The following is a 24,086-nucleotide window of genomic DNA, read 5'->3' on the forward strand; positions in this document are numbered from 1 at the left end:
ATGGGGTATATCTTATTTTACTAGGTTTGAATTTGGATTTTGCTAGCGCCTAGCGAGTAGTTGGCGTCTCCTATGCAAACTATGATCGACCACGACAGTCTCGTACCAACCAAAGCAACTTCCTGCCATCACCTTCCAACTGGATGAGGAATCTCGGTTTTTCCCTTATCAACCGGTGGCTCCCGCCGGTCTCCACACCTGTGTGACTGGGGTTTAAAGCAGCTTACATAATGCTCAGGTTAACCCGACCAGATTCAAGATTTATTCAAAATTCTGTCTAAAAATGAGCATTTGTTCTTTGATTTAGACATTTGTGTGTCTGCAGAACCAAATGTCCTCTACAGATTGTGCCTCTTAGTTTAGAGGAAGGCATTATGGGTTGTTTGTAGCTAAATGGGCTAGCGAGGTTATTCTCACATGATGTGAAATTTGCTTTGTCTCACTGAGGAAATGTCAGAATTTTTTTTTTGTGGCAAAAGACAAAATCTTTGTCAAGCAGCCAAGAAATACAGTGAGAGGACATCGTGGTGAGAAACTTTAAGAGACGGGCTCATGTTAGAATTAAAGCAACACATTCCAAAAATCACACATTTTATCCCCTCCAGTCTCCAAAGTACGTGCGTACTCACTTTCTGATCCCAGTGCCAGGTCCTGCCTTGTTCCATGAGCGCCATGCACAGTGGAGCTGCTGCTGGCTGTGTGCAGGGTCCAGCTCACACCTGACTGGGGATCAGCCGACCACCCGCACAGGCTCTGCTCAAAGCCACACACGGCCGACAGGGGCGGAGTGGTGGCTGTGAATCGAGAAAGAAAAACAGATTACAAATAAAGGTTTTAAAAGTGTCTGTTTGGGCTAAAATACTACTGATTACCACCCGACAGCTTCTTCTGAGTGCTTTTAGTATTGTGTTGGATTTAAACAAATTCTTTTTTTCTCAGTTTTCTTTTGTGAGACTCAGTCCTGTAATGGCAGGGTCTTTATTTTGATAGTGCCGTGAGCGACATTCGCATTGTGTTGAGACGTTTTGCAATAGCGCTCAATGCAATATGACATCTTGAAAATCATACTGAATACAAATATTAGAGTAACGGAGAATAAAAGCCAGACTGAAAGAAAGAGTAATTGCAGCAGAGATAACAGAAAGCAAACACAGACAGAAAATGGACAGAAAGAAAACAGCGGAGCAAAAGGTGAATGATACAAAACTCAAGGGGTGACATGAAAGTAATAAGATGAGCACAAATGAGAAGCAAAAATGATGCTGTAATTAGACTGCAATAAGCTGCTACCTTCAGTTGTGCTGAAACAAAAAAGCAAAGGCGCTTCCTTAAACTACATCACAATACGCTCTGCATAAACTCCAGTGAGGCAGTCGGTGACCTATAGCTGTGAAATCATATTCCCAATATGTGAGTCTGTGTTTGTATGAAGATCCTCTGGCTGTGCGAGCTTATTTTCACTCAAACAGAGCTTCCTGTGGGACTATTGAATCTAACAGACTTCAAAGCCCAGAGGCCCCACGGTGCACACTGACATCATGAGTTTGACCTTAAGAGCTCGAGTGTGTGCACAAGTGTGTGTGTGCGGATGAGAGACGAGCAGAAATAAATGCATGCGTGCATGCAAGAAATCTGCATATGTGAGAGCGCAGATAGCATGCACTTGAATGAAGAAAGCTTGAGCGTGCGTGTGTGTTACAGCAAAATGTGAAATAGTCATGAAAAATAACCGGTTTGTTTGCATATGTTGATTTAAAACTTTTTTCCTGACAGTCAGCAGAACTTTGAAACTGATGTATTTCAGCAGGAACTTTAGTTAGCACGTGTGGCGCATATTCTGTCCAGAGTGAGGACACTTCACCCCGGCAACCAAGAAAACAGAGCTGAAAAGAAGTGGCGACCGCTGCATTTTAAGTCACAGCATGGTCTTTTTATAAACCGAGCTGTTTTGTGTGGGTACATCTTCTTAATTTGCCTTTAATGATACATTATGAATGTGTTTTAAAATAGACCCTCTACATCAGGGGTGGGCAACTCCAGGCCTCGAGGGCCGGTGTTCCTGCAGGTTTTAGATGTGTCCTTGAACCAACACAGCTGATTTAAATGGCTAAATTAGCTCCTCAACATGTCCTGAAGTTCTCCAGATGCCTGGTAATGAACTAATCATGTGATTCAGGTGTGTTGATCCAAGGTGAGATTTAAAACCTGCAGGACACCGGCCCTCGAGGCCTGGAATTGCCCACCCCTGCTCTACATCTTGCCCTATGACAGCAGGGATAGACTCCACCCACCCTGCGACCCTGAACCTGTGCCGATATGATGTGAACTCGGTCACATCACCAATGCCTCCAACGTGGATTTTGTTAGGATGCCTGGGTCGTTGAGTTTTGAGTTTATTATATTATTTATCATTTCTAGTCTTTGGTTTCTTGGTTAGAGTTCTGCCTTATGGTTTACTGTTCCCTCTGTTGCAGTGCCTGCCTGTGAGTCTGTGTCTTTAAGTTCAGTCTGTTTTACTTTGAAGGTCCATGTCTTATGTTAATGTATCTGGTTTTGCTTCCCCTGTTTCTTTACGCCTGATTTGCCCCAACTGTGTTTCCCTCCTGTTACCATTCCCTGATTGCCCCCTCTGTGTATTTAAGCCCTGTGTTTCTCTGTGTCGCGATCTACCCTCATCTACCCTTATCTTGCTGTGTAAGCGTATTTTGTGTTCTCAGTTTTGTTACCCATTTGAGTTCAGCATTAAAGCTGTTTAAGTTCACGTTTGTGTCCGGAGTCTGCACTTTGGGTCCTTTTCCTGCCTGCACACAGCCGTTTCATAACAGATTTTTCATACTTTATATGTGAAAAACATCAGTTTTGTGTGCCTGGCACAAACGAGTGGACGTGACACCGGACAGATGAAAACACGCTTTTAAGAAAATAAGAGGTGAGAAATTCACGTCGAGGAGGCGAAAAAGGTGAAAATTTGTGTCTAGAAACACAAACCAATAGATCAGGTTGTGACGGTTTCACAAACTGTGTGTGTGTGTGTGTGTGTGTGTGTGTGTGTGTGTGTGTGTGTGTGTGTGTGTGTGTGTGTTTACCAGATCTCATCACAGAGGTTGTCTGTTCCACTCTAGGTGTGGTGGGGGTCACAGTGTCAGGTACAGTGGTGGTTTCTATCAACACAAAAAAATAAACACAAAAGGTTAGAATAGAATAGAATAGAATAGAATAGAATAGAATAGAATAGAATAGAATAGAATAGGCAATAGATAATTTGTTTTATTGTTTTCTCTCCAAGACAGTCAAACGCTTTGGGGTCCTTAGGGAGTAGTAAAGCGCTATACAAATACAGGCCATAATAAGCAGAGACAACGCTGGGCTTGGAATAACTAAATCTGAGCTCGTCTTGTTAAATATTCACAGTTTGCTCTGCGACTGCTTCGCTGCACAGTGGAAAAGAGTAATATTTTAACAGTGCAGCTGTGATGTTTGAGCAAAGCCAGGCTTTAGACACGGCGCTAACTGACGATGCTTTAAATTCTCTTCGCCGTTTTCGGGGGTTGACGTTTGTCGGGATCCAGGCAGAGACAGAGCGAGCTGATGCAGTGAGCTGGCACTCAGCTCAGGACTGTGCCACACCGCTCTGTTTATCCACTGCAAGCTGGCATGCACGCTCACACAATGCTATGATGATAGATGCTGCACTCACACTGACCTTGGAGCACAGCAGCGTGCATCGAGTGTATGATAGATCAAACACACACACACTCACAGACCTGCAGAGCAAAGACGTCAGCATTCGGGTATGACAGTGTAACCCCGAAACCTTCTGGTCTTAATAAGCAGTTTTTCTACTGCTGGTTAAGATTCCTTAAACGGCAATGAATGCTTTCCCATCTCTCTCCCTCACACGCACACACACACACACTGGTGAAAGTAAGTGTGTGTCTGCGTGTTGACGTAAGGGAACAGAAGATTGGCTTGCGTGGCACAAGCCAGACACCACAAACCTCTCACCAAATTATTCTCAGAAGCTACTTTTTTCTTCTGTTCGTTTCGTGGCTTTTCTTTCTTTCCTCCCTTCATATTTCTTTCCTTCTTTCCATCTTCTGTCTCTCGTTTGTCACAATAAATCGGACCAGAATCGGCTCTGCTTCGCAAAACCACTATTGCCACCACAAAAAGCTCTAAACACACATAAACACACATGCTCCCTCTCTCTCTCGACTCTCCTGCACAGAAGTGAAATCGTACCCAGTCTTGTTTCTGTTTTACCACAACCGCAATTTTCGTCTCCATAACTCTTTCCCTCGCTCTCTCTCTCTGTCGTCTCTCCCTGAGGTATATTTCGATTTCTCTTTGCAGCTCTTTCTTCGTCTCTTCCTGTTGCTCTTTCTCACTCTCCTCCACCTTTCAGCACTTTTCTCTGTGCTGTAACTCTGTCCACTGTTATTTGATGTAGATTCTAATCATTCAGTTGAATCTCAGACTGCTGCAGATTTGCTTCGAGTGTAATTGTTGTAGATATTTCCATGACTCACGCGGTGATCTTTCTCTGTGTGTGTGTCTTGTTTAGTGTTAACTGGTAACCTTTGCAAGCCTCTGCTAATAGCTTTGAGTGCACTGCAGTGTTGGGGTTCATCCACTCTAATGTGTGTGTGTGTGTGTGCGTTACTTTGAGTTGTTTACACAGTCCACTCACAGTCAAAGTATGCACGATTATTATGTAAGCCCAAACACTCATATTGCTCTTTCAGCACAGACACACGCGCACGCTCAAAATTAGATATTAACATTTAATAAGCAGCTCCCAGCTGCTGACATTAAGCTGTTTTAATTTGGTGCCCTTTACCACTGTAATTAGCCCCCCATGTTGAGGGGAGAGAGGGAGGAATAGGAGATGAGAGGGAGACACCGAAAAGGGAACATAACCCTTTCCACCTCGCACCACCAATTTCCTAATTAGTGACCACACACAGCTCCAGTCAGCCTCCTATTTCGATCTCCATCTCCTCTCCACCTGCCTAATTCAATTTGGCTCTCCTTTCCTCCCCTCTTCTTAACTCCTCCTACTCCTCATCCTCTTTTTCAATCCACCAGGTTCCTCTCTGGATCAGCTGTAAAGATCAGAAATAATTTAAACAACTTAATTTAATAATATTTTTAAAAATGTTGTTGCAGGAACTTGAACTCTTACTTGCTGAATGGAAATAAATGGCAGGACAAATACAAGGTGGCAGAGTTCAGTCACTCGTGGGAAGATTGAAACTGACGTGCATGAGAAAAACCAATCCTGACGTACATATTCTGCAGATGGGTCCACCAGAGCTGACTTACAGAAACCTGCAGAGACCCTCCGACTCGATCTTTTCCACACACAGACGCACACTTTCTAAACTGAAGAACAGAAGGTGTCACAGGCCCAAGGGCTCATTGTAAAGCTGCTGACTGAGCAAGGCAAAGCGGAAACACAGAGACGAAAACTGTTCAATTATGGAAAGAGCTCTGGGTATAAATCTACCTCTGTCAGCCTAAATAATGACTACTGACACTGTGTGTGTGTGTGTGTGTGTGTGTGTGTGTGTGTGTGTGTGTGTGTGTGTCTAAGAGACAGAGAAAGCTGTTGCTACTCAATTATTGGTGACATGGTGCACGTGTGTAAGTATGGAGGGGATTTCCTCCACTTAATGACTGAAAGACTGAAAGGCATGCCTTCCTTACAGACGGAACTTGCTAACCTGTGTGTGTGTGTGTTTGTGTGTGTGTGTGTGCATGTTTGTGAGGACAGAAAATTGGCGTGCTACTATACTTGTGGGGCCCATCAGCCACTTATGAGTATGGTGATCGCTTTGGGGAAGAAGCTGTGTGGAGAGCAATGGCGTCTTCGGTGGATCTGTTAATAATAATAATAATAATGGATTGCATTTATATAGCGCTTTTCGGGGCCCTCAAAGCACTTTACAATACCACTATTCATTCACTCTCACATTCATACACTGGTGGAGGCAGCTACAGTTGTAGCCACAGCTGCCCTGGGGCCGACTGACAGAAGTAGGTGGCAAGTGAAGTGTCTTGCAACGACCGAGACTGTCCGAGCCGGGGCTCGAACCGGCAACCTTCCGGTTACACGACAAACTGCCAACTCTTTGAGCCACGACCGCCCTATGCTGTTAGTCCGATATGCAAATTGGTGTGAGTCCAGAGCCGGGGGGAAACAGGTTCTGATTAGAGATGGCACGATACCACTTTTTTATGTCCGATACCCATACCGATATCATAAATTTGGATATCTGCTGATACCGATATGAATCCGATATAGTGTGTTTTTTAATCAATAAAACGTTTTTTTAATATCTTGCTGCATTTTGTATAAGTTTATACTCAAGTTTAAATAAATAACAACACTAAAGCTATTCTGTTATACCTGTATGTAAAAAATACACTGCGCCCAAAATATTTCATAGTTCAGCAACACTGGTCAATCTAATAAACTTAAACCTGCACCATCCTCCCTATTCTGGTATTTTAAAGAGTAGTTAGCAGAAATATTAAGCAACCTTACTAACAGGGTTGCAAACTCCCAGCAAAAGAAAATAGGGAACCACCCCCCACCTCATGATGCTTAATCGATGTAATCAAATTTAATTTGATGCAGGGGGGAAAATGCACAGAAATAAATTATTTTTCAAGAATAATTAAATAGATTCAACATCTTTCTTCAACAGAACTGCAGAATTCACAGATGCTACCTTCCCAAAGGAAAAAGTACTATAGCTTAGTAGGGTATATTAGACTTAACAGTTATATATACAGTAATGGCCTTCTATATATTTTACATCAAATTAAAACTTTGGCTGTCAGATAATTATTTATTAAAAGCTCGACATTTTAAATGAGAATAAGAAAGAAAAGTATGTCTTTGTGCCCCCTTTTCCCTGTTAATGCCCTATCGGCCCCCCTGGCTAAACTTTGCTAGATCCGCCCCTGCACAGTTACAGCCGTCAGCTGCGTAGAAAAAGATCCTCGAGTAGAAAGTAATAATAAATAAATTCTAACAACAGCTTATCAAGGTTAAACGTGCTGCTGTTGTTCAGCTGCTGGTTTCCTCTTTCTGGTGCAAAGTGGGCCAAAAACAAAGAAGAGAGCCGATCAGCTGATCATTGATCAGTTTCATGATTGAAGTAGCAGCAGGAGGGAGAGAGAGAGGCAGTCGCTCCATATATCTGTTGTTAAGCTTAATGTGGGAATGCTTTACAAACATTCAGAGATGAACTTACACACTTGCTTTACTTCTCTCTGGGATAACTTCCTCGGAGATGAAATGCTGGGAGGCTACAAATACACACAGCCGCTCCATCACGTGATGCATACTGCTGCGACGTGCTACGGTTATGAGCCGAGTTACGCCGTGTAGCAAGTTTTGTGAGGTGCTTTTTTGATATTTAATGGATCGGATTACATTTTTTATTTCTCGCCGATATCCGATCCAGTAATTTGGGTCAGTATCGGACCGATACCCATACGTAATATCGGATCGGTCCATCTCTAGTTCTGATGCGCTCCAGAACCAGTTTCTCAAAGCACTTGGTGATGACAGCATTATACTTGGAAGCAGATAAAAGTAGAAAATCTGATCCTAGTGCTGTGCAATGAGTCTAAAGCAGGGGGCTGTTAAATGCTAAAATATGACATCACATCTCAGGTGATGTTGGAAAACATCTGAAGGCCAAATCAGACAACTGTTCTTAAACCCAGAGCTGTGGCTTGTTTGTACTGTATGTGACTTAAGCTCATTATGACTCCATCTGTAAATGAGTGGTTTGGAAAATGAGGTCTTTACAGCAGCGTATGATTTCCAGACTAAATTGTACAGAAAGCTACCAATTATATAATATTTTTAAATTATTTTTTAATGATAAGTGCTACAGTGGACCACAAGGTTTCACATTAGTAGACAGGGAAGGGGAGTTTCTGCAAAAACTGAGCACATGACTGTGGTTAAAGAGCTGCCAACAATCAAACTTCTGGTTAAAAGGCAGAGCCATGAGCTTTGCAGCTGAGAAGCAAAAGCACTCTTCATGTCAGGAAACTACAGACAGTAAATTGCTCATTAGCCCATTGTGCAACAAAGCACCACAAGGTATACGACTGTAATTGTTGCCTTAAGTGTCAAGACAAGTACGACAACAACTGAGATGATAAAAAGAAGCTGCTGGCAGTGAATGTGTAACTACATCAGTGAAACATGGTGAGCTACAGAGAAAATGAATTTAAGTGTGGAAAGAAACATTAAGCTAAGTAGGCCATTAGGATCTATGGAGAAGAGAAGGACAGCTTTCTCGCTCACCAAGCACTAATAAGCTGTTGTCTCCTTCCAAGACTCGGGCGTGGTCGGATTAAGCCTCAGGTGCGGCACATGATAGGCTGGACGTACGGTTTGGGACAAGGGCAACATGTTGTCTTACGTGAGCACAGAGGTTTATGGCTAAAAAGAAATGAAATCATTTTTAAACATAGCGATTGAGAGCGAGGGCAGTATTCGTGTAGCCCTCCAGTTGGGCTTTTGCATAGTTTGATGGATGGAAGGATGAGGAAACAGAGGGGAAAAAGAGAAAGGCATATTTGAGAAACACTGAAAGGCATGCTGAGCCAAACTTAAATATTTATATTGGAAAAAGACGAGCTTTCATTGCACACTGAGCCCTACCTGCATATACACACAGGCATCCGCAACCAACCTGGACCGCATCCTAAGTGTTTCCATGTGTGATATCTCAGAGAGAAGGGAAGGAACAGATAAACTGAGCTGTCCTGAAGTAAACAAATCCCTGTTGTGTGGTTAAAATAGTTTAGATTGCTCAACACTTAACAGTAGAACATCACTGTGAGCTGCAAACTTGGCCTTTTGTCTCTGCTAAAGCATAACCCCGAACCGAGAGCACAGCTGCAGGGCATTCGGCTTCTCCGCCGTGGTGGACAATTGATTTTTTGTCGCTCAGCCTGGTGCATTGTGTTATCAGACACTCTGGAACATGGTGTGGTGCAAACATTTAGAACAGCTATCCCTGCAGGATCTTAAAACTGATTGCTGTTTATTTTTACATCCCGGTTCTTCTGTAGACGTTGTGCACTACCTGAGTCTGTTGTGCACTGATTAGATGGACACAAGTTTGAGTTTTTAAAGATGAGAGAGGAAGAAATCACAAGTATAAAAACAGAGAAGAGAAGGTGGGGACTCTGGAGAGATGGAGTGTGTCTGTGTCTTGTTGCAGGAGCCTTGGCAGGACACAGTGAAACCTGCAGAAGCCACAAACATGAACAAAACCTCTCGCAAACCTTTTTTCCATTTCTGCTTTTCCATAAAAAAAAAAAAGACTTTGGACAACCCGGTTAGAAAAACAAAAATCACAGTGACGTGTGCAGCTCTTTCCCAGTATCTGAATACTATTAAAACATAAAATTACCCAATCTGCATACTAGTTATTGTTACTGGAAGCGGCATTGCATTCATAACCACTTTCATTTCTTCAGTGAAATGAGAAAAGGCAAGAGGAGCAGGGAGAGAGAACAGTGGGTGTAACTGAGGACACATCCTGCAGATCACATGAAAGTGTCTGGACTCAGGCCATGGCCCACATGTGAATGCAATCAGCAAAGCTGGACCTAGCACACACACACACACACACACACACACACACACACACACACACACACACACACACACACACACAGACTTGGCTAAATCTGAATGACTTGCTGGAAAACACCTCCAGAATGTCTTTAACAAGGACGATCAGCAGCGCTCCCCTCCAGGGTGCCACTGTAACGACTGACGTGTGTTTACCTGGTCCAACTTCTCCGCGTGTCAGTGACTGACAAAGGAAAAGTTCTTGGCCATTAGTCGCCTGTGCATATTACAACACTCGTCATAAAGTCACAGCCAGAGTTAAAGCTTCCTACATGGAAATTTAATGCTGTACGCTTTGCCAACATTCAATCCACATTTGCACCGGGATTTCTCACTCAGGACGACGTGCTCTGTTCTTTGGACAGTCCGTCAAACCCTCCCTGCTCGACGTACTTCCCCACATCCTGCAGAATTTCACACAGCACTCTTTTAGAGTCCATATTTTTAATAAAAAGACATAAACCGTACATAAAAGATACATGAGGCCAATGTAACATTATTCTGTGAAGCCGCGAGCAGAGCCATTTATGCCGTCGTCGTCTTGGTGACATGATAGGCAGGCGGTGGCGATCAGGCCAAGAAACTGCAGGAGAAGTTCACGGTCACAGCAAATCAGCCACACGCTGCTCTTTCCTCCTTTTTTAATCGAATGGGGATCATAATTTGCAAAATGAACACTGTGCAGACACTCATCGAGATCTGAGCCCATTGACTTCTGATGAGTCGCCCCCTGCTGACCATGAGAAAGAGTGCATGTTTGTGGCTCTTCTTGCAGAGCTGCAAGCCATGCTTATCCTTCATTTACAGTCTGCGGTGAAAAGCAGCATTCATCAGCCACGAGTGAGGCTCCTATCGTGCTAATCATTGCCGTTTTGTTGGAACATAATAATAAGGAAGCATAATTTGTGTCGCAATCTGGTTGGCGGTATTTTAAGACTTCCGTGATCCCGAGAGCAGCAGCAGCAGCTGAATAAAAATAACGCTGTTATTAAGCACTCGGAGGCTCCGGACAAAGGCCGCTTTCACTCTGTGTCTGTGTTTGTCATTGTCTCCATTATTTTCCTCAAGCACCCCGCCCATAACAATGTAGTTATCAAATGTGATGAGAAACTAAGCATGTATTTACACAACTAAAACCAAACTCACATCTTTGTGCCAAACAGGTGGTGTGTGTGTGTGTGTGTGTGTGTGTGTGTGTGTGTGTGTGTGTGTGTGTGTGTGTGTGTGTGTGTGTGTATGTGTACATACGTGCCTGCCAACAGCTAGGTGTGGAGTGAAAGAGATGAGAGTGTAGCAGATGTTCTGATAGCTCACTCATTTAAAACATGAACAAAACTGGCAGCGTGCGAGCTCAGAGTTCAGATCCAACAGTCGGGGTTACGAGACCTAAATTACACGTTGCCTCCGTAGCTAGCGTGAATGATTAGAACGAGTCCCGCAATAATATTCTGGCTTTTGTTTCTGTTTTTGCACCGAAAGTTTGGCACAATAATGAGATGGTAAACGACATGATTGAAGAGCCTCGGATGTGTAATTTTGGATTTCTTCATTGCAATTGTGCGCTGAGATTGTCTCTCTCATGTGAGGAAATTGTTTTACAGCCCTGTGGCCAGGTCAGCGTGCTTCACTGTAAAAGGAAAACAACGCAGGGGCAGTAATGGAAAAGCAGTTTCCTTTTAAATTCGTTAAAGCTGCTGCTATGACTGACAGTGTGTTACACTGTCTTTGTCTTATAGTAATTGTGAGTACACTGTATGCACTGTTGTGAAGCATCTCAGTGAGGACGAAGGCTGAAAAGTTTCTATTTATATCAAAAACTACCAGGAAGCAAACTCGATTCACTCAATAAAAAACTGTGAGCTGAGCTTGAACAGGCTCAGTATAGACGAAGTTCAGTCCCCAGAAAAAGAGAACAGTGTTAGCTGCATGTTAAACTGGCTGCTTGGATCGATGCGTTCCCGGGAATAAGTGTAAATGTTTGCGACTGTGTTGGAGAGCGTATGACGGCGATACGCTGCTTATTTATTAATGAATTCATTAATGCAAGCCCACTATTTCCTGAGCGGCGAGACAGGCGGGATGCGATTCGACTATTTGTGCTAAAGTGTGAAGAAAAAAGGGGGAATCCTAATTATAGGTGCAGCTGTCTCTGTTTATATTTGCTGAATCTAGAGTTTTGCTGATGTGGAAATGTTCCTGAAAAGGTCACAACAATGCAAAGCTTTGGAGTGTGAGGATGTCAGTGTGCATCTCCGTGTTTCGCTAAACAAAAGAAGATTAAGGATCCTTTTTTAAAACGTGTAACTGTGTGCACGTCAGCTCGGTGAGAAGGACGAACGTGAATGTCTGCGACTCTCTAACTTAGGTGTAAACAGCTGTGTTCACTGGACTGAAACTGATGGACTTCCGGAGGTGCAGAGAAGTACACACCCCCATCACCATCAACGGCGCTGCTGTGGAGAGAGTGAGCAGCTTCCGGTTCCTTGGCGTACACCTGGCTGAGGATCTTACGTGGTCAGTACACACAAACAAAACAGTGAAGAAGGCGCAGCAGCGCCTCTTCTTCCTCAGGAGACTGAAAAGATTCGGCATGAGCCCCCGCATCCTCAGGACCTTCTATCGCTGTGCCATTGAGAGCATCCTCACTCGATGCATCACCACCTGGTATGGCAACAGCACCGCCTACAACTGCAAAGCTCTCCAGCGAGTAGTGCGGTGCTCTGAACGGATAATTGGAGGTGAGCTTCCCTCCCTCCAAGACATCTACAGGAAGCGCTGCCTGAGGAAAGCGGGGAGGATCATCAAGGACTCCAGTCACCCCAGCCATAAACTGTTCGGACTGCTTCCATCAGGAAGGAGGTTCTGCAGCATCCGGTCCCGTACCAGCAGACTGAGAGACAGCTTCTTCCATCAGGCCATCAGACTGCTGAACACGTCATAGACACCTCAGCTTCACTACTGGAACTTCAACATTATGCACTCCACACTGTATATAAATGCCACTTGTTTTGCACATATTCAACTCTGTATATTTTATATATTTTATTATTATTATTATTATTTTATTTTATTTTTTTACTATTTAATTTGTAAAAATGTGTATACACACACACACACACACACACACACACACACACACACACACACACACACACGTAGGAAAATATTTAGTATACACATCCAGAAATGCATACACTATTATATATTGTACATATATTTATTAGTTTCAGGTTGGCCATTCTTGTATTTTGCTCGTTTGTGTTGTTGTGTTTGCACATCTCTGTTGCTTGTGGGGCTCGCACACAAGAATTTCACTCGCATGTGCTGTGCCAGTGTGCCTGCACATGTGATGTGACAATAAAAAGTGATTTGATTTGATTTGATTTGATGCACCGTTGAATATTTAATATTTAATCTTCTTTTACAACAACCGGTAGAACAAAAACACACAGGAGCAAGGAGGAAACAGGTCGGAATGACTGGATCGTTTTTGGATCGTTATCCTCACATCAGTTAGGATGGAGGCCGTTTAAGACGCGCACAAAGTGAAATTTAATAATGCTCACTTTCTCTAAGCCACTAAAGACGTACAATTATCTTAGTGTGTGGTTGTGTGTTGTAGTTTGGATGGTTACTGTGCTGCACACGTGAAGTGGAAGTGAACTGTTATCGTGTGTAATGCACGGATTACAACCAGAAGGCAAACATCTGGCGCGCACACATCGAAAGCCAGACCAGCAGACAACCAGGGCAAGCACAACCGCAGTGATGTGCATCTGCACTACAGTCATGGAGATGGTGGTGCAGATATGGAGTGCACGATTATCACACACGTAGTTTATGAACAGGATAACCAGTGCGCTCGTGTCAGACGTTACTTCTGTTTATGCATATTTTACTTTTTCTTATGGCCAAAAAAAGCAGCTCTCCCCGGGTCCTCGTTGTTAGGTTTGTGTTACGCTTGAACCAAAAGGTTTAACTGGAAAAACTGTTAAATATAAGCAGATGGAGTTTAATGGCTTTGACTGCATATTTAATGTAGTATAGGTGAGTCAAACATAAGGCCCGGGAGCCAAAATCGGCCCACCAAGGCCATAAATTTTAGACTTTTAATTGTATTGTCACAGCTTTCCCTGCTGATAAAGAGTCAGTAAAGTCCCCCATGGCCTTTCATACTACACAAAGGTAATTAACTAACAGATAACCAATAAACGCCAGAAAAAATCCTAGTTTTCACCATCTACTATAGAAATGCACTTGTTTTGTTGTTTTTTATACAGAGAAAAAACATTTTCTGTGCATTTAAAAAACTTTGTGCTTTATAATCACAGGACTGTCTGGGTAACGAGCTCCCAGAACTTTTTCTGTAGTTTCACACTTCAGCTGAACGAGTCGTGCTGACTGGTTTCTTTCATTTCCTACAGCAGCGTTTCTTTATCATGTAGAATAACTGAGACTGTTGAACTTGCACTTTGTTGTATTATGTCAGAGATTAACTGTGTCGTTAAACTTTTTACACTTATGTGGCCCACGATGTCCAGTGACATCTCTGTTCTTGTTTCATTGAAGGAGAGACTAAAAGTTTAAAGAGGCTTCATGAAGAGTTTGAAAATATCGAGTGCAAAGACGTAAATCACCACATGCTACAGCACATCGATGGTGTCATGTCAGGACTCAACACCTCCTGAAACGCCGTGATTTTCCTGTATAATCTGCATTATTCTCCGTCCACGGTCACTTGTTAGAAGCTGTATTAAGAACAGAAGAGGCTGCCCTTCTGTCCCCATCATCACCGGCCTCCTGGTTAGGCCTGACACATCTGGGATATAACGTTCCCCTCGGGTTCCCCCCTCTCTCTCTGTTGGAAACCCAAATGGACACACACGTGCTCAGAGACACAGAGTTGGAGCCATCGGTCGCAGCAACAACCCCCTTCGTGTCCACTGGGAACAGGTACGTGTCATTTCCTGTTCTCGTCTTCACCTGTCACAACCTGACTGAAGCAGTAAAATCTGAAAACGCTGGAAGCAGAGAGCACGGGGAAGGAGAGGACTGGTCGTAACAGCAGCAGGTATAGAGGTCTGGTTATGAAAACACAACTCAACTGCTGTTACTGTGTATTACTGTGTAATAACTGGCTATCTAAAGGACACGATCATATTATCATGCATTCAAACATCCCAGCTTTAATAACATTGGATCCATTGTCTCTGCTTCATCTAGTGGAAATTTAAACAGCTCATTATTACTGCTCAAGTTAAGCAGAAGAAAAAAAGTGTCAGGTTTGTACAATGGATTGCTTTAATGCTTAAATTATTTTCGAGCTGAAAAAAAAATGCTTGCCACAGCTAACAAGGTCCATGCAACGCTAGCATATTATAATAAATTGTAGTTACACAGCTCAGTAAAGTGGCACACAGAGTAATGGTCCACATTCATCACTTTACACACACTGCACACTAAGAAGCACTCCTGATAAACAACGGCTTCCGCTAAAATATTAAAAAACACAACAGGAAAAGGAAAACACCAAAGTTCACCTAATCCTTCACGACACACTAGCAACATGCTGCTAACATAATGGGCTGGGAACACAATATAGTCCACAGCTGGCCACTATTAGTAAAAGTCCCATGACCTAGACATGTTAATCCCTGTCCAGACATGTGGAAAACCCTCCCGCAGAGCAAGATGATTAACTTTAACCGATATGTTGGAGAATCCATGACAGAAGCACAAATACTACAGTTATTCATATATATGTACGTTTGTTTGGACACACACACAGGTTTGTTATCTTAGTTGCTCTGAAAATCACAGAGCTCTTCACAAGCAAACAGAGGGAAGAACCAAAGATCACAGTGCAGCTATTATTAAGTTTAAGAGTTTCAGAGCCTAAGAGCTGCTTTGGGAAACATAAAGGGTTCAATAGTCATTTCAGCTACATGTAAAGCTCAGCAAATGATCTCAGGATAGATAAAGAAACACTGCCGGGTAAAGAGTACTCTCCTGGAGGTCAGCGTGTTATTATCCAAGTGCATCATGCAGAGAGGACTTGAAGAGGGAAATGCAGAAGGTTCAGCACAAGGTGCAAACCAGTGTTCAGTATCAAAAGCAAGACAAACCCCATCTGGAAGCACCCTTCATAATGATGGGCCACCAGTCTTTACTGATGATGCATAAGAAGAAAGAACCACTGGGATGAATTCTCAAGTGTAGGGACAAACTTCCTGCTCATATTCCACCAAATACAGCAAAGTTGCCTGGACAGGCAGTACAGATGGATGATAACCCACAAATACAGTGAAAGCAACTGACACATTTTTGCAGGTCCACAGGTTCTGGACAAAGAATGTGCCATCAAGTATTTAAAATGTAACATCTGGTTTCATATGACACGCTTGAATCCTTGAATTAAAGCTGAGATTCTGGCATTGTAGTGAAAAAATCCAAGTCCAGCACCAGGAAAACTGTGTCGCTGTAGCGTGCGTACATATCAGAGCACAAAGCCACACACAGGGCAGATAAAAAGACGACGAGGACAAAGACAAAAATCTCTGATTTAAAGAGCACGTGTTTGGTTTTGAAATATGATCGTTTAATTTATCGTATATGTGCAGATGTATTCCACTTTCATTCCTGCATTATCCACGCATGCAACTTTATTTCATCTGTGTGTAGTTTGTCCTATCATCCACGTGTGTGCGCTCCTACCGGGCAGGTCACAGCCGAGAACCTCCATCCTCATGCCGATCCCGGCGGGCGACCATCTCTCTGGAAAGACTCGGATGTGCTGAGTCACTATCTCGTCAAACCTCCGCACCTCGGGAGTATCGTAGTGGCCGTTGCCCTCAAAGATCTGAGGAAGAATGTGAAAGGTGAGCACGAAACAGTTTCACTGCATTTGATGCTAAATTCTTTGACATCGTTTCAAAGGCAGTCAGCAATACATTTTTGCCTGGTGCCCAAATCTGTTTGACCATTTTAAAAAATTCCTAAAACAACAGAAAATCCAGTGGAGGCAGTCAAGTGTTGGTATTTCACTATCCCGCCTGATGAGAAACCAATAAAAAAATGGAAGTCTTGATAAATAAGACACTAACTAGCATTGTTTCCCCGCCCAGAGCGACATGTGTCAAAAAAACAACAGACAGAAGATGTTTCCTTTGATTTCCAAATCGTCTTTGAGGCAGAAGAAGCCTCTGGCAAAAGCACAAGATTTATTACAAGCTTCATACAGACAAGACTACAGCGATCCTTTCAAAAAACGTGGGCCGTGAAAGTTGTACTATTGGTTTCATTAATTGAACTGTATCCTCTGTGTTCCCCATTTCTGAAATTTTAAAAACCGTAAGATGAATTTCCCAGGACGCTCATTTAAAAAGACAGGCAGGTGAGAGAAAACAGGATTTTAGCATCAGGAGAAAATCCAGGCACTCAGTAGTACTATTAAAGCGTTTTAAGACATAGACTCAGAAAGCAGAACAAAGTTTAAAGTGCCCGTCTCGCAGTGCGTTAGACGCCAGCAGTGCTGAGTGGTGATGCAGGAAAGACATTTTTAATTAACACCCATGAGAGACAAATAGAGGATGAGAGACGAAGAGAGGGAGAGCGCAGGACTCGGGGAGAGGAAGACACAGAAGCACGAAGAATGACGAGCGAGGTGATTAAATTGAATTATTATCGGAGCCGAGGCTGTAATAAAGCGGCGTTTTCGCGAAAAATGACAAGAATGAAAAAGACAAAGACGAGGAGAAAGAGAGGGAGACGGGGGGAAAGGCTCGGCTGAGAGACGGCTATAAATAACTGCAAATGAGTGAGAAGTGACGGCGGACCAGAGGACAGAGGGGGCCCCCGTTTGTGTCAAAAACAAGGAGAGAGTGTGTGTTCTCCTCTACCTTAGCAAACCCAGTCTTGCTGTCAGTGATGTAGGTCCAGTCTTTGCCATTCGAGCTGTGAGCCAGTTTGTACTTCCTGACAAATGCTCTGTTCTCCGCACTGCCCTCCAGGCCTCGTGCACCTTGGGTAATAATGCCACGCACCATCTTGGGCACACCGAGGTCCACCTGCAGCACACAAAACAAAGTTAAACAAAGTTATTATTGCTCGCTCGCCCTCTGCGCCATGGAACCGATCAATTTCCAGATCCCCTGCCCATTGTGGCAACTGTGACTTTCCCGAGCATATAATCAATCAAACGTTGGTTTTCCATTGGGGAACTTTTAATAAGATTCAGCCTTTGGAAATGGGTTCTTCTTTCTATTCAATAGCAGTTCATGACCAAGGTCAGTTCACAAATGCAATCTAAACGATGGCTGAAAACTCCATCAGTGTTTAGAGACCCTGCTGTTGTCACGTGTGTCATTTTACAGTAATTTTGTGGGTTCGGTGGATGTTGTGATCGCCAGTGCAGGTGTGGAAAAGCCCGGCCTGCAGTATTTGATTGACCAAACCGTAGATTACATTATAAAAGACAGATGTGGATGCTTTTTTATGGCTCCTTTAGTTGCAAAAACAAGTCTCTGGGAAACTGACCCCACCCCCGCTTGATTTATCACTTCAGACGACCTTTTCTGATGTTCTGACGTTTATGGTCTCAGTGTCTGGTTTCAAGTGTTCTCCGTTATAAACTGAAGTGCGTTCCTATACTGTGCTGCCATTAAGAGTAAAATTTATGACAAAGCAGGTTTTGGTCAACGTCGTGGCTTCCTTGTGATTGACAGCTCACCCCTCGCCTCTCACACACAGTTTAAAAAAATCAAAAGACAGAGCAGATGAATGATGCTAGGCTATAGCGACATACCTGCAGCCACTCTTCTCCAACTATGGGTTGCGTTGGGTTGGGAAACCAGCCTGATCGACTGGCCACCAGCCTGGCGGCCCCCATGGAGCCGTGGATGTCCCTCATGGAGGACGCAGTGATTTGCGAGTCAGGAAGCAACCCAGACAACATGCCCTGCAGCTCTGAGCAGGGGGCATCTGATAGATCAGAACACAGAGAGGAAGGAGTGCTTAATGCTACCGCTGAGGATTTTTTATCAAGTTTAAGGCAGGAAAGATGATTTCTATTTATTCTGCCAGCTTATTACAATCAGTGCACAAAACAAACATTGATACCCCTCATTTCTTTTCGTTTTGTTAATAAAAGAAAAGCAGTTTGGGAACGTTTTGGAAAACATTCCCGTCCTCTGACTCAGTGCCTCAAACATCAGTCAGCAGCTAAAAACATTAAAGCAGCAACAACACTGGTGCTAAATGGTTGATTTTATGAATTTAAAGTTTGATGCAGTGATGTGCTCTCCTGTCCTCTGCTGTTACAGCTCACTGTATGTTTACCGCTGGGAATTTCATGCTGCATATGAAACTAGTTATGTAATATTAGAGGCTGCCCGGAAGCTAAAAATCTGAAATCCTCTGGAGTAATATACAGCACTCGGTTCTTTATATGTCGCTCGTAAGAAACAACTGCAGCAACTTATTGAACGATATGCAAACATACATGGAAATAGAGTCTATAGGGCAACAACGGAGTTTGCACAACGCTTGAAAATCAATATTTGGTATGTCGCAAAATCGATCAATGCAGAGCAGTGTCACAAACCACGGAGGCCCCAGAAAAGTGCAATCAAACGTTGAGTTTATTAACAGCCCGGAGAAAACATCAACATATGTCTTCTGACCAAAATACATGTTGTGGACACTTATAAAGCAGTGGGGTACACGCCCCCCCCCACCATGGCATCAATGACAGATTAAAATAGGTTCCTGACATTAGTCGCAGTTAATCGTACATCTTGTACATCTTTAATAGCTATAAACAGACATAGAACTTCTCATTTTGATAACACCTTCCATACAAGGTGAAAATCTTAAGCCCTCAGGGTCTCTGAGGCTAATTCTTGACTCTGCTCATCTGTTACCAAGTAGAATAAAATGCAACAGGTTTGCAACAAGAAGCTGGAAACATTTGGGCCTCTGCTCAGGCCTATTCCTAGATTATATGTACTGTAAGCATGCAGTTATCCTTCTATGTTCTAGTTTCCCTCAGCATGGATCACCTGGACAGTCACGGCAGTGAAGCTTAAGACCCTTAATGAACCGAACATCAACTCAAAATAGGCACAGATATGCAATGTGCATAAAATACTTCTAACCGTACTTGTAATAAAAGTTAACATAATGGAAGGATCCTCAAATGGACATCTTCAATAAACAACTGTAATGCAGTATCTGTAAGAAATATTATTAAATGGAATGATGCTGTAAAGAATGTTATTAATGCAGTTATAATGATGCAGATTATATGGCAGCAATAAAAGAATTTCTGTATCTCCACATCCCTCTTTTGACATTCCAAAAGGACACCACACCTCGTGTTGTATCACTCCTCGGCCCACTCTATGGCATCTAAGTTCCTCAGGTAGATTGAATCCACCCGTCCAAACACGGATGCCACCCAGGACTCCACTGGGTTTCCAATACCTGAGTGCTCATGCATCGTTTTAGACAAATTTTCCGGCCCTCCAGAGCTCGGGTTACTGAGCCATCTGGAGCAGTATTGTTGGGGATAAAGGTACAGCACATGTCGACCACCTTCCTCGTTAAAAAGGCTTTCTTCTAATTTCCCTGAGGATCTTCAGGAACGGTTCTCCAGGCTTCCTGAAGGACATTTAAAGCTCTTTTTGGATGTTTCTGTCTTTGTGTCCTCTGTCAGGATGATCCTACACTGCTTCAGTAATGCTGCGGTCCGAGTCCTGGGGAGACCCATCCATGACTGAAGCTCCACTGTGTGTTTTTTCAGCTAGGATATATGCCTTCACTGCACTGGCACTCACTGTTGGACCGCTCTCCTGACCTCCTGCGTACATACTGACAACGACTTGAACTGGAAATGTCCAATTTGCATTCATCGCTCCATCAGACCTGTAGCCACAGTCAGTCCAGTCCAGGACACACCACTTCTTCTTCAGTCCGCCACTTTGGTCCAGTTTTCTTAAATTTTTAAGGACACACTGCACACCAGGCTGAGATATGCCAAGTTTCCAGCTAATCGCACTTTGGGAATCACCTTGTTGGTGCAAAAATCCAATTTCATGTCTGTCAAACTTTGTTATTTTTTATTGAGCCAACTAAAGACATTTCTTTAGTTGAATTTTGGGACAGGCTGCTAGTAACAAAGTAACAAAGACAGAAAATACAAAGACACATTTGCACAGGACTGTATCTGGTAAGTAATTTGGACATAACGGGCCATAATCTGATATTTTCATGATTCTTCAAACGATGCTGGACTGTTCTCCGTCTGCATGCTCCTGCTACACCAAAGCATCTGTCTTTTAACAATCCTTCATAAATGAACGTCGCTTTCAGGTCTGGAATATTTTGGCGACACTGTTTGATCTAATCTGGGAGCAAAATGTTGTGTTTGTGACACAAACAACAACTTGTGTGTTACGCGGCGCGGTGCCTTTGAGCTGCTTTCCATCAGCCCATTTCATTATTTTGCCTTCCTGCTGCTGCAAAGTTGATGCATAATTTTAACCTGCCTACCAAAGGGGGATTCTTCATGGGGAATTGAGCCAGAGAACTCTCAAATGGGAGCACTTAATGAAAGCATGTTGGAGATCAAAGGGATACTGTTTATTACACTGACAAATGGTTTTTAGTCCGACAAGCATCAAAATATGGTACTGCCATGAATAATGACGAAACACAAAAGGAACCAAAAAAACCAAAGTGACCAGTTCTGATCTGGGACGAAGACAAGAGCGATGGAGGAAAGCAAGACAAAGGTGAGGAGGAGGAGTTAGAGGACAAAGGGACGATAAAGAGATAGACAAAAGGTCAAACGGGGAGATGGACTGAAAAGGCAGCAAGTGAATAGGAAAGGGTGAGAAAGAGGGAGCGAGGGAGATGCAAGTGGGAAAGAGAGAGAGCCGGCTGACAGTGAAGGTTGACGGTGATTGATGGTGACATTCTTCAGGTCTTCACGGAGATGAATGTTTAATGCCGTGACGTTTGTGCCTCAGAATGGTAAATAATGAATCAACAATAAACAACAACAGCTCCAGCCAGGCTGGATGGCTCCTTCGAGCTCTACAGCAGACATGAAAACCGATTAGCTAGAAGGAAACGCTGTTCCCCTGTCATTTATTTTGTGTTTCTTATTTCCTGCATCAGTGTATTTTAGCAGCTCCTTTAACGTAGGAGTGCAGCATATCACCTCTACAGATAGCATAGCAGAAATAGTTTCAGCTCTCAAATGCACGCACATGCACACAGCAGTCGGACAGTAAAGGTCTCTCAGAAGCCCACTTCCTCTCACGTATGCTCTGATGTTTCGCCCACACACAGGTGAACACAAACTCCCACTGTGCCGTTTCTGATAACGGGGTCTCACAAGTACGGCGCCGAGGCGCTACTTAGCTGATGCATACGCACAGCTGGACGCACACGTGTGTAGTTTCTACAAATACACACGCTACACAAGCCCTGCTGGGAAAAATAGTAAAAGGTGCTAAAAATAAATGATTGATAAGTGCTGCGGTGCTAAAATAAAATGAGATTAAGGGAGAAGCGATGGAGGGAGGACGAGCAGGGACGGGAAGATTTAAAGAAGGGATGCTGGAAGAAGGAATGGTGGCTGTCAGCAAAGGTAAAAGAAGGACAGAGGAAGAAAAACATACTGACGAGAGAGAGACGGAGGAAAAAGTAGAGCAGAAGACATAAAAGTGTGATTTAAGTTAATGACATGTCAGTGACTGACTGCTTTATGTCTGCCTTTATAGGCTTGTGTAGGGCATTATCACATTCCCCCTGGCAGTGTGTTTGACTGTGTGTTTGCCTGCATGTCTGTGTGCTCAGAAAAGATACTGCATGGCCATTAGCAGGTATGTTTGGGCTTTTTCAGCAGGTTATGGACATTTTCCCTGAAACTGCAGCAGAACAGTTTCTGCTTCTCGCCACGAGCCTCGGAAATATCAAACTCTGACATCCCTCGTTACAAAAACCAGCCTTGAAAGTGTCAAGACTTTGCATATAAACTCAATGTTTTTCTCATGATGGATGACAGGAATCGCAAGGTGGCAGGGATGAGCAAAAGGCAGGGCGATGCCCCAAAAAACGGGGGTTATATATGCTCTCACTCCTGAAAGCAGTGAAAAAGGCAGAGTGATATATAATGCAATTTCAGGTGTTAAAATAGAGTAAAAAAATAAAAACACAGGCAAGATACCTGATATATTCCACATCCCTGTCTATCTATCACACACACACACTCAGTATCATATTGTTTCGGTGTGATTGTGATTTGTGTGGGTGCTGAAATAGCCCTCCTGGATAAGAGCATATCTGTCCCTCTCAATGGCCGCTACGATGGCAGCAGAGAGAGGCCCTAACCTAATAATGATACAGTGGAGCGGGACACACATGCACACAGATATGCTCAAATGGATTGAAACTCTCTGTCTTTTACCATATACGCACAGACGCACACACAAACACAGACAGTCTAATTAAGTTTTATCTATTTATAGTATTGAGCTGATTATGCTGGTTGAAATCGTGTTTGTTTGCCAGGGCTGCAGATGAAAGCTGAGAGCCTGTTACTCTCTGATGTTATCACCCACACATCACACTCTAGTATTATTCTATTAGGGCTGAGTGTGTGTGTGTGTGTGTGTGTGTGGGGGGGAGACAGAGAAGGGGTGTATGTATATGAAAGGGCAAGAGTGCACACGAGGGTGGGTGTGTTGCACACATGTGAAAAGGAGAAAAAGACAAGAAGGCGGCATGAACAGAATTATGAATAGGAGTTAATGGATGGACAAATTACAAACCTGTTTATTATTAGATTATACAAATAAAGAAAAACCTTCCACATATTCCTGCACTTGACAAACTGACTTCTGTGTTTTCGCTGGAATCCCAGGAGGAGGTTGACCCCTGTCCCGAGAAAGTCTGAGAAACTCCGCAGGAAAAAAAAGCACCATCTGTCTTACCCGTGATCTGACAGCCGTAGAGCTCGAACCGCAGCGCAATGCCGTTCTTCCACGTCTGAGGTTTAATCCGCACGAAGCGGGCCAGGACCGGCTGTGGGATTCGATTGAGGACCACCTCCGTGGCGTCAGCGTTGGCATGGAAAACCTGCAGACAGAAAGGAACATTTAGAAGTGCGACGTTTGGAGTCCGTCTGCAGAACTGGAGCTCAGTAAGGATAATGGGAGACAGCCCGATATTGCTGAGTCACACTTCTATGAGCTGCATACAGCGATGTGCAAAAGTCATCTCTCTTTTATTTCCTTCCAATGAGCCAGACTTTGTCTTTTTTTTAAATGCTCTTGAGCCAAAGTTCTCCGGCTTCCTGAAGGACATTGGCTGCTTTTCACTCATTTTCAGTCTCGTCCTTTTG

At 43.5% G+C, this 24,086-nt stretch overlaps 1 protein-coding gene across 3 annotated transcripts in view; it reads right to left on the bottom strand.

Annotated features, from left to right (window-relative positions):
* The window catches only part of LOC146557276 (neuropilin-2-like), a 96,128-nt gene that overhangs the window by 22,746 nt on the left and 49,296 nt on the right, over nt 1-24,086 (bottom strand). For all 3 annotated transcript variants that reach the window (XM_085248440.1, XM_085248441.1, XM_085248439.1), the window contains exons 8-13: nt 23,677-23,821; nt 18,480-18,655; nt 17,575-17,742; nt 16,391-16,535; nt 3,087-3,161; nt 630-794 (exon numbers count right to left, since the gene is read on the bottom strand). In XM_085248440.1, the coding sequence (XP_085104566.1) occupies nt 630-794; nt 3,087-3,161; nt 16,391-16,535; nt 17,575-17,742; nt 18,480-18,655; nt 23,677-23,821 (874 nt within the window). The remainder of the gene's footprint in view (nt 1-629; nt 795-3,086; nt 3,162-16,390; nt 16,536-17,574; nt 17,743-18,479; nt 18,656-23,676; nt 23,822-24,086) is intronic.

This window comes from Mchenga conophoros, linkage group LG16 (assembly GCF_057382185.1).
Source record: "Mchenga conophoros isolate Kocher_MC1m ecotype Shallow Benthic linkage group LG16, M_conophoros_male_GT1.1, whole genome shotgun sequence".
NCBI classification, from domain to species: Eukaryota; Metazoa; Chordata; class Actinopteri; order Cichliformes; family Cichlidae; genus Mchenga; species Mchenga conophoros.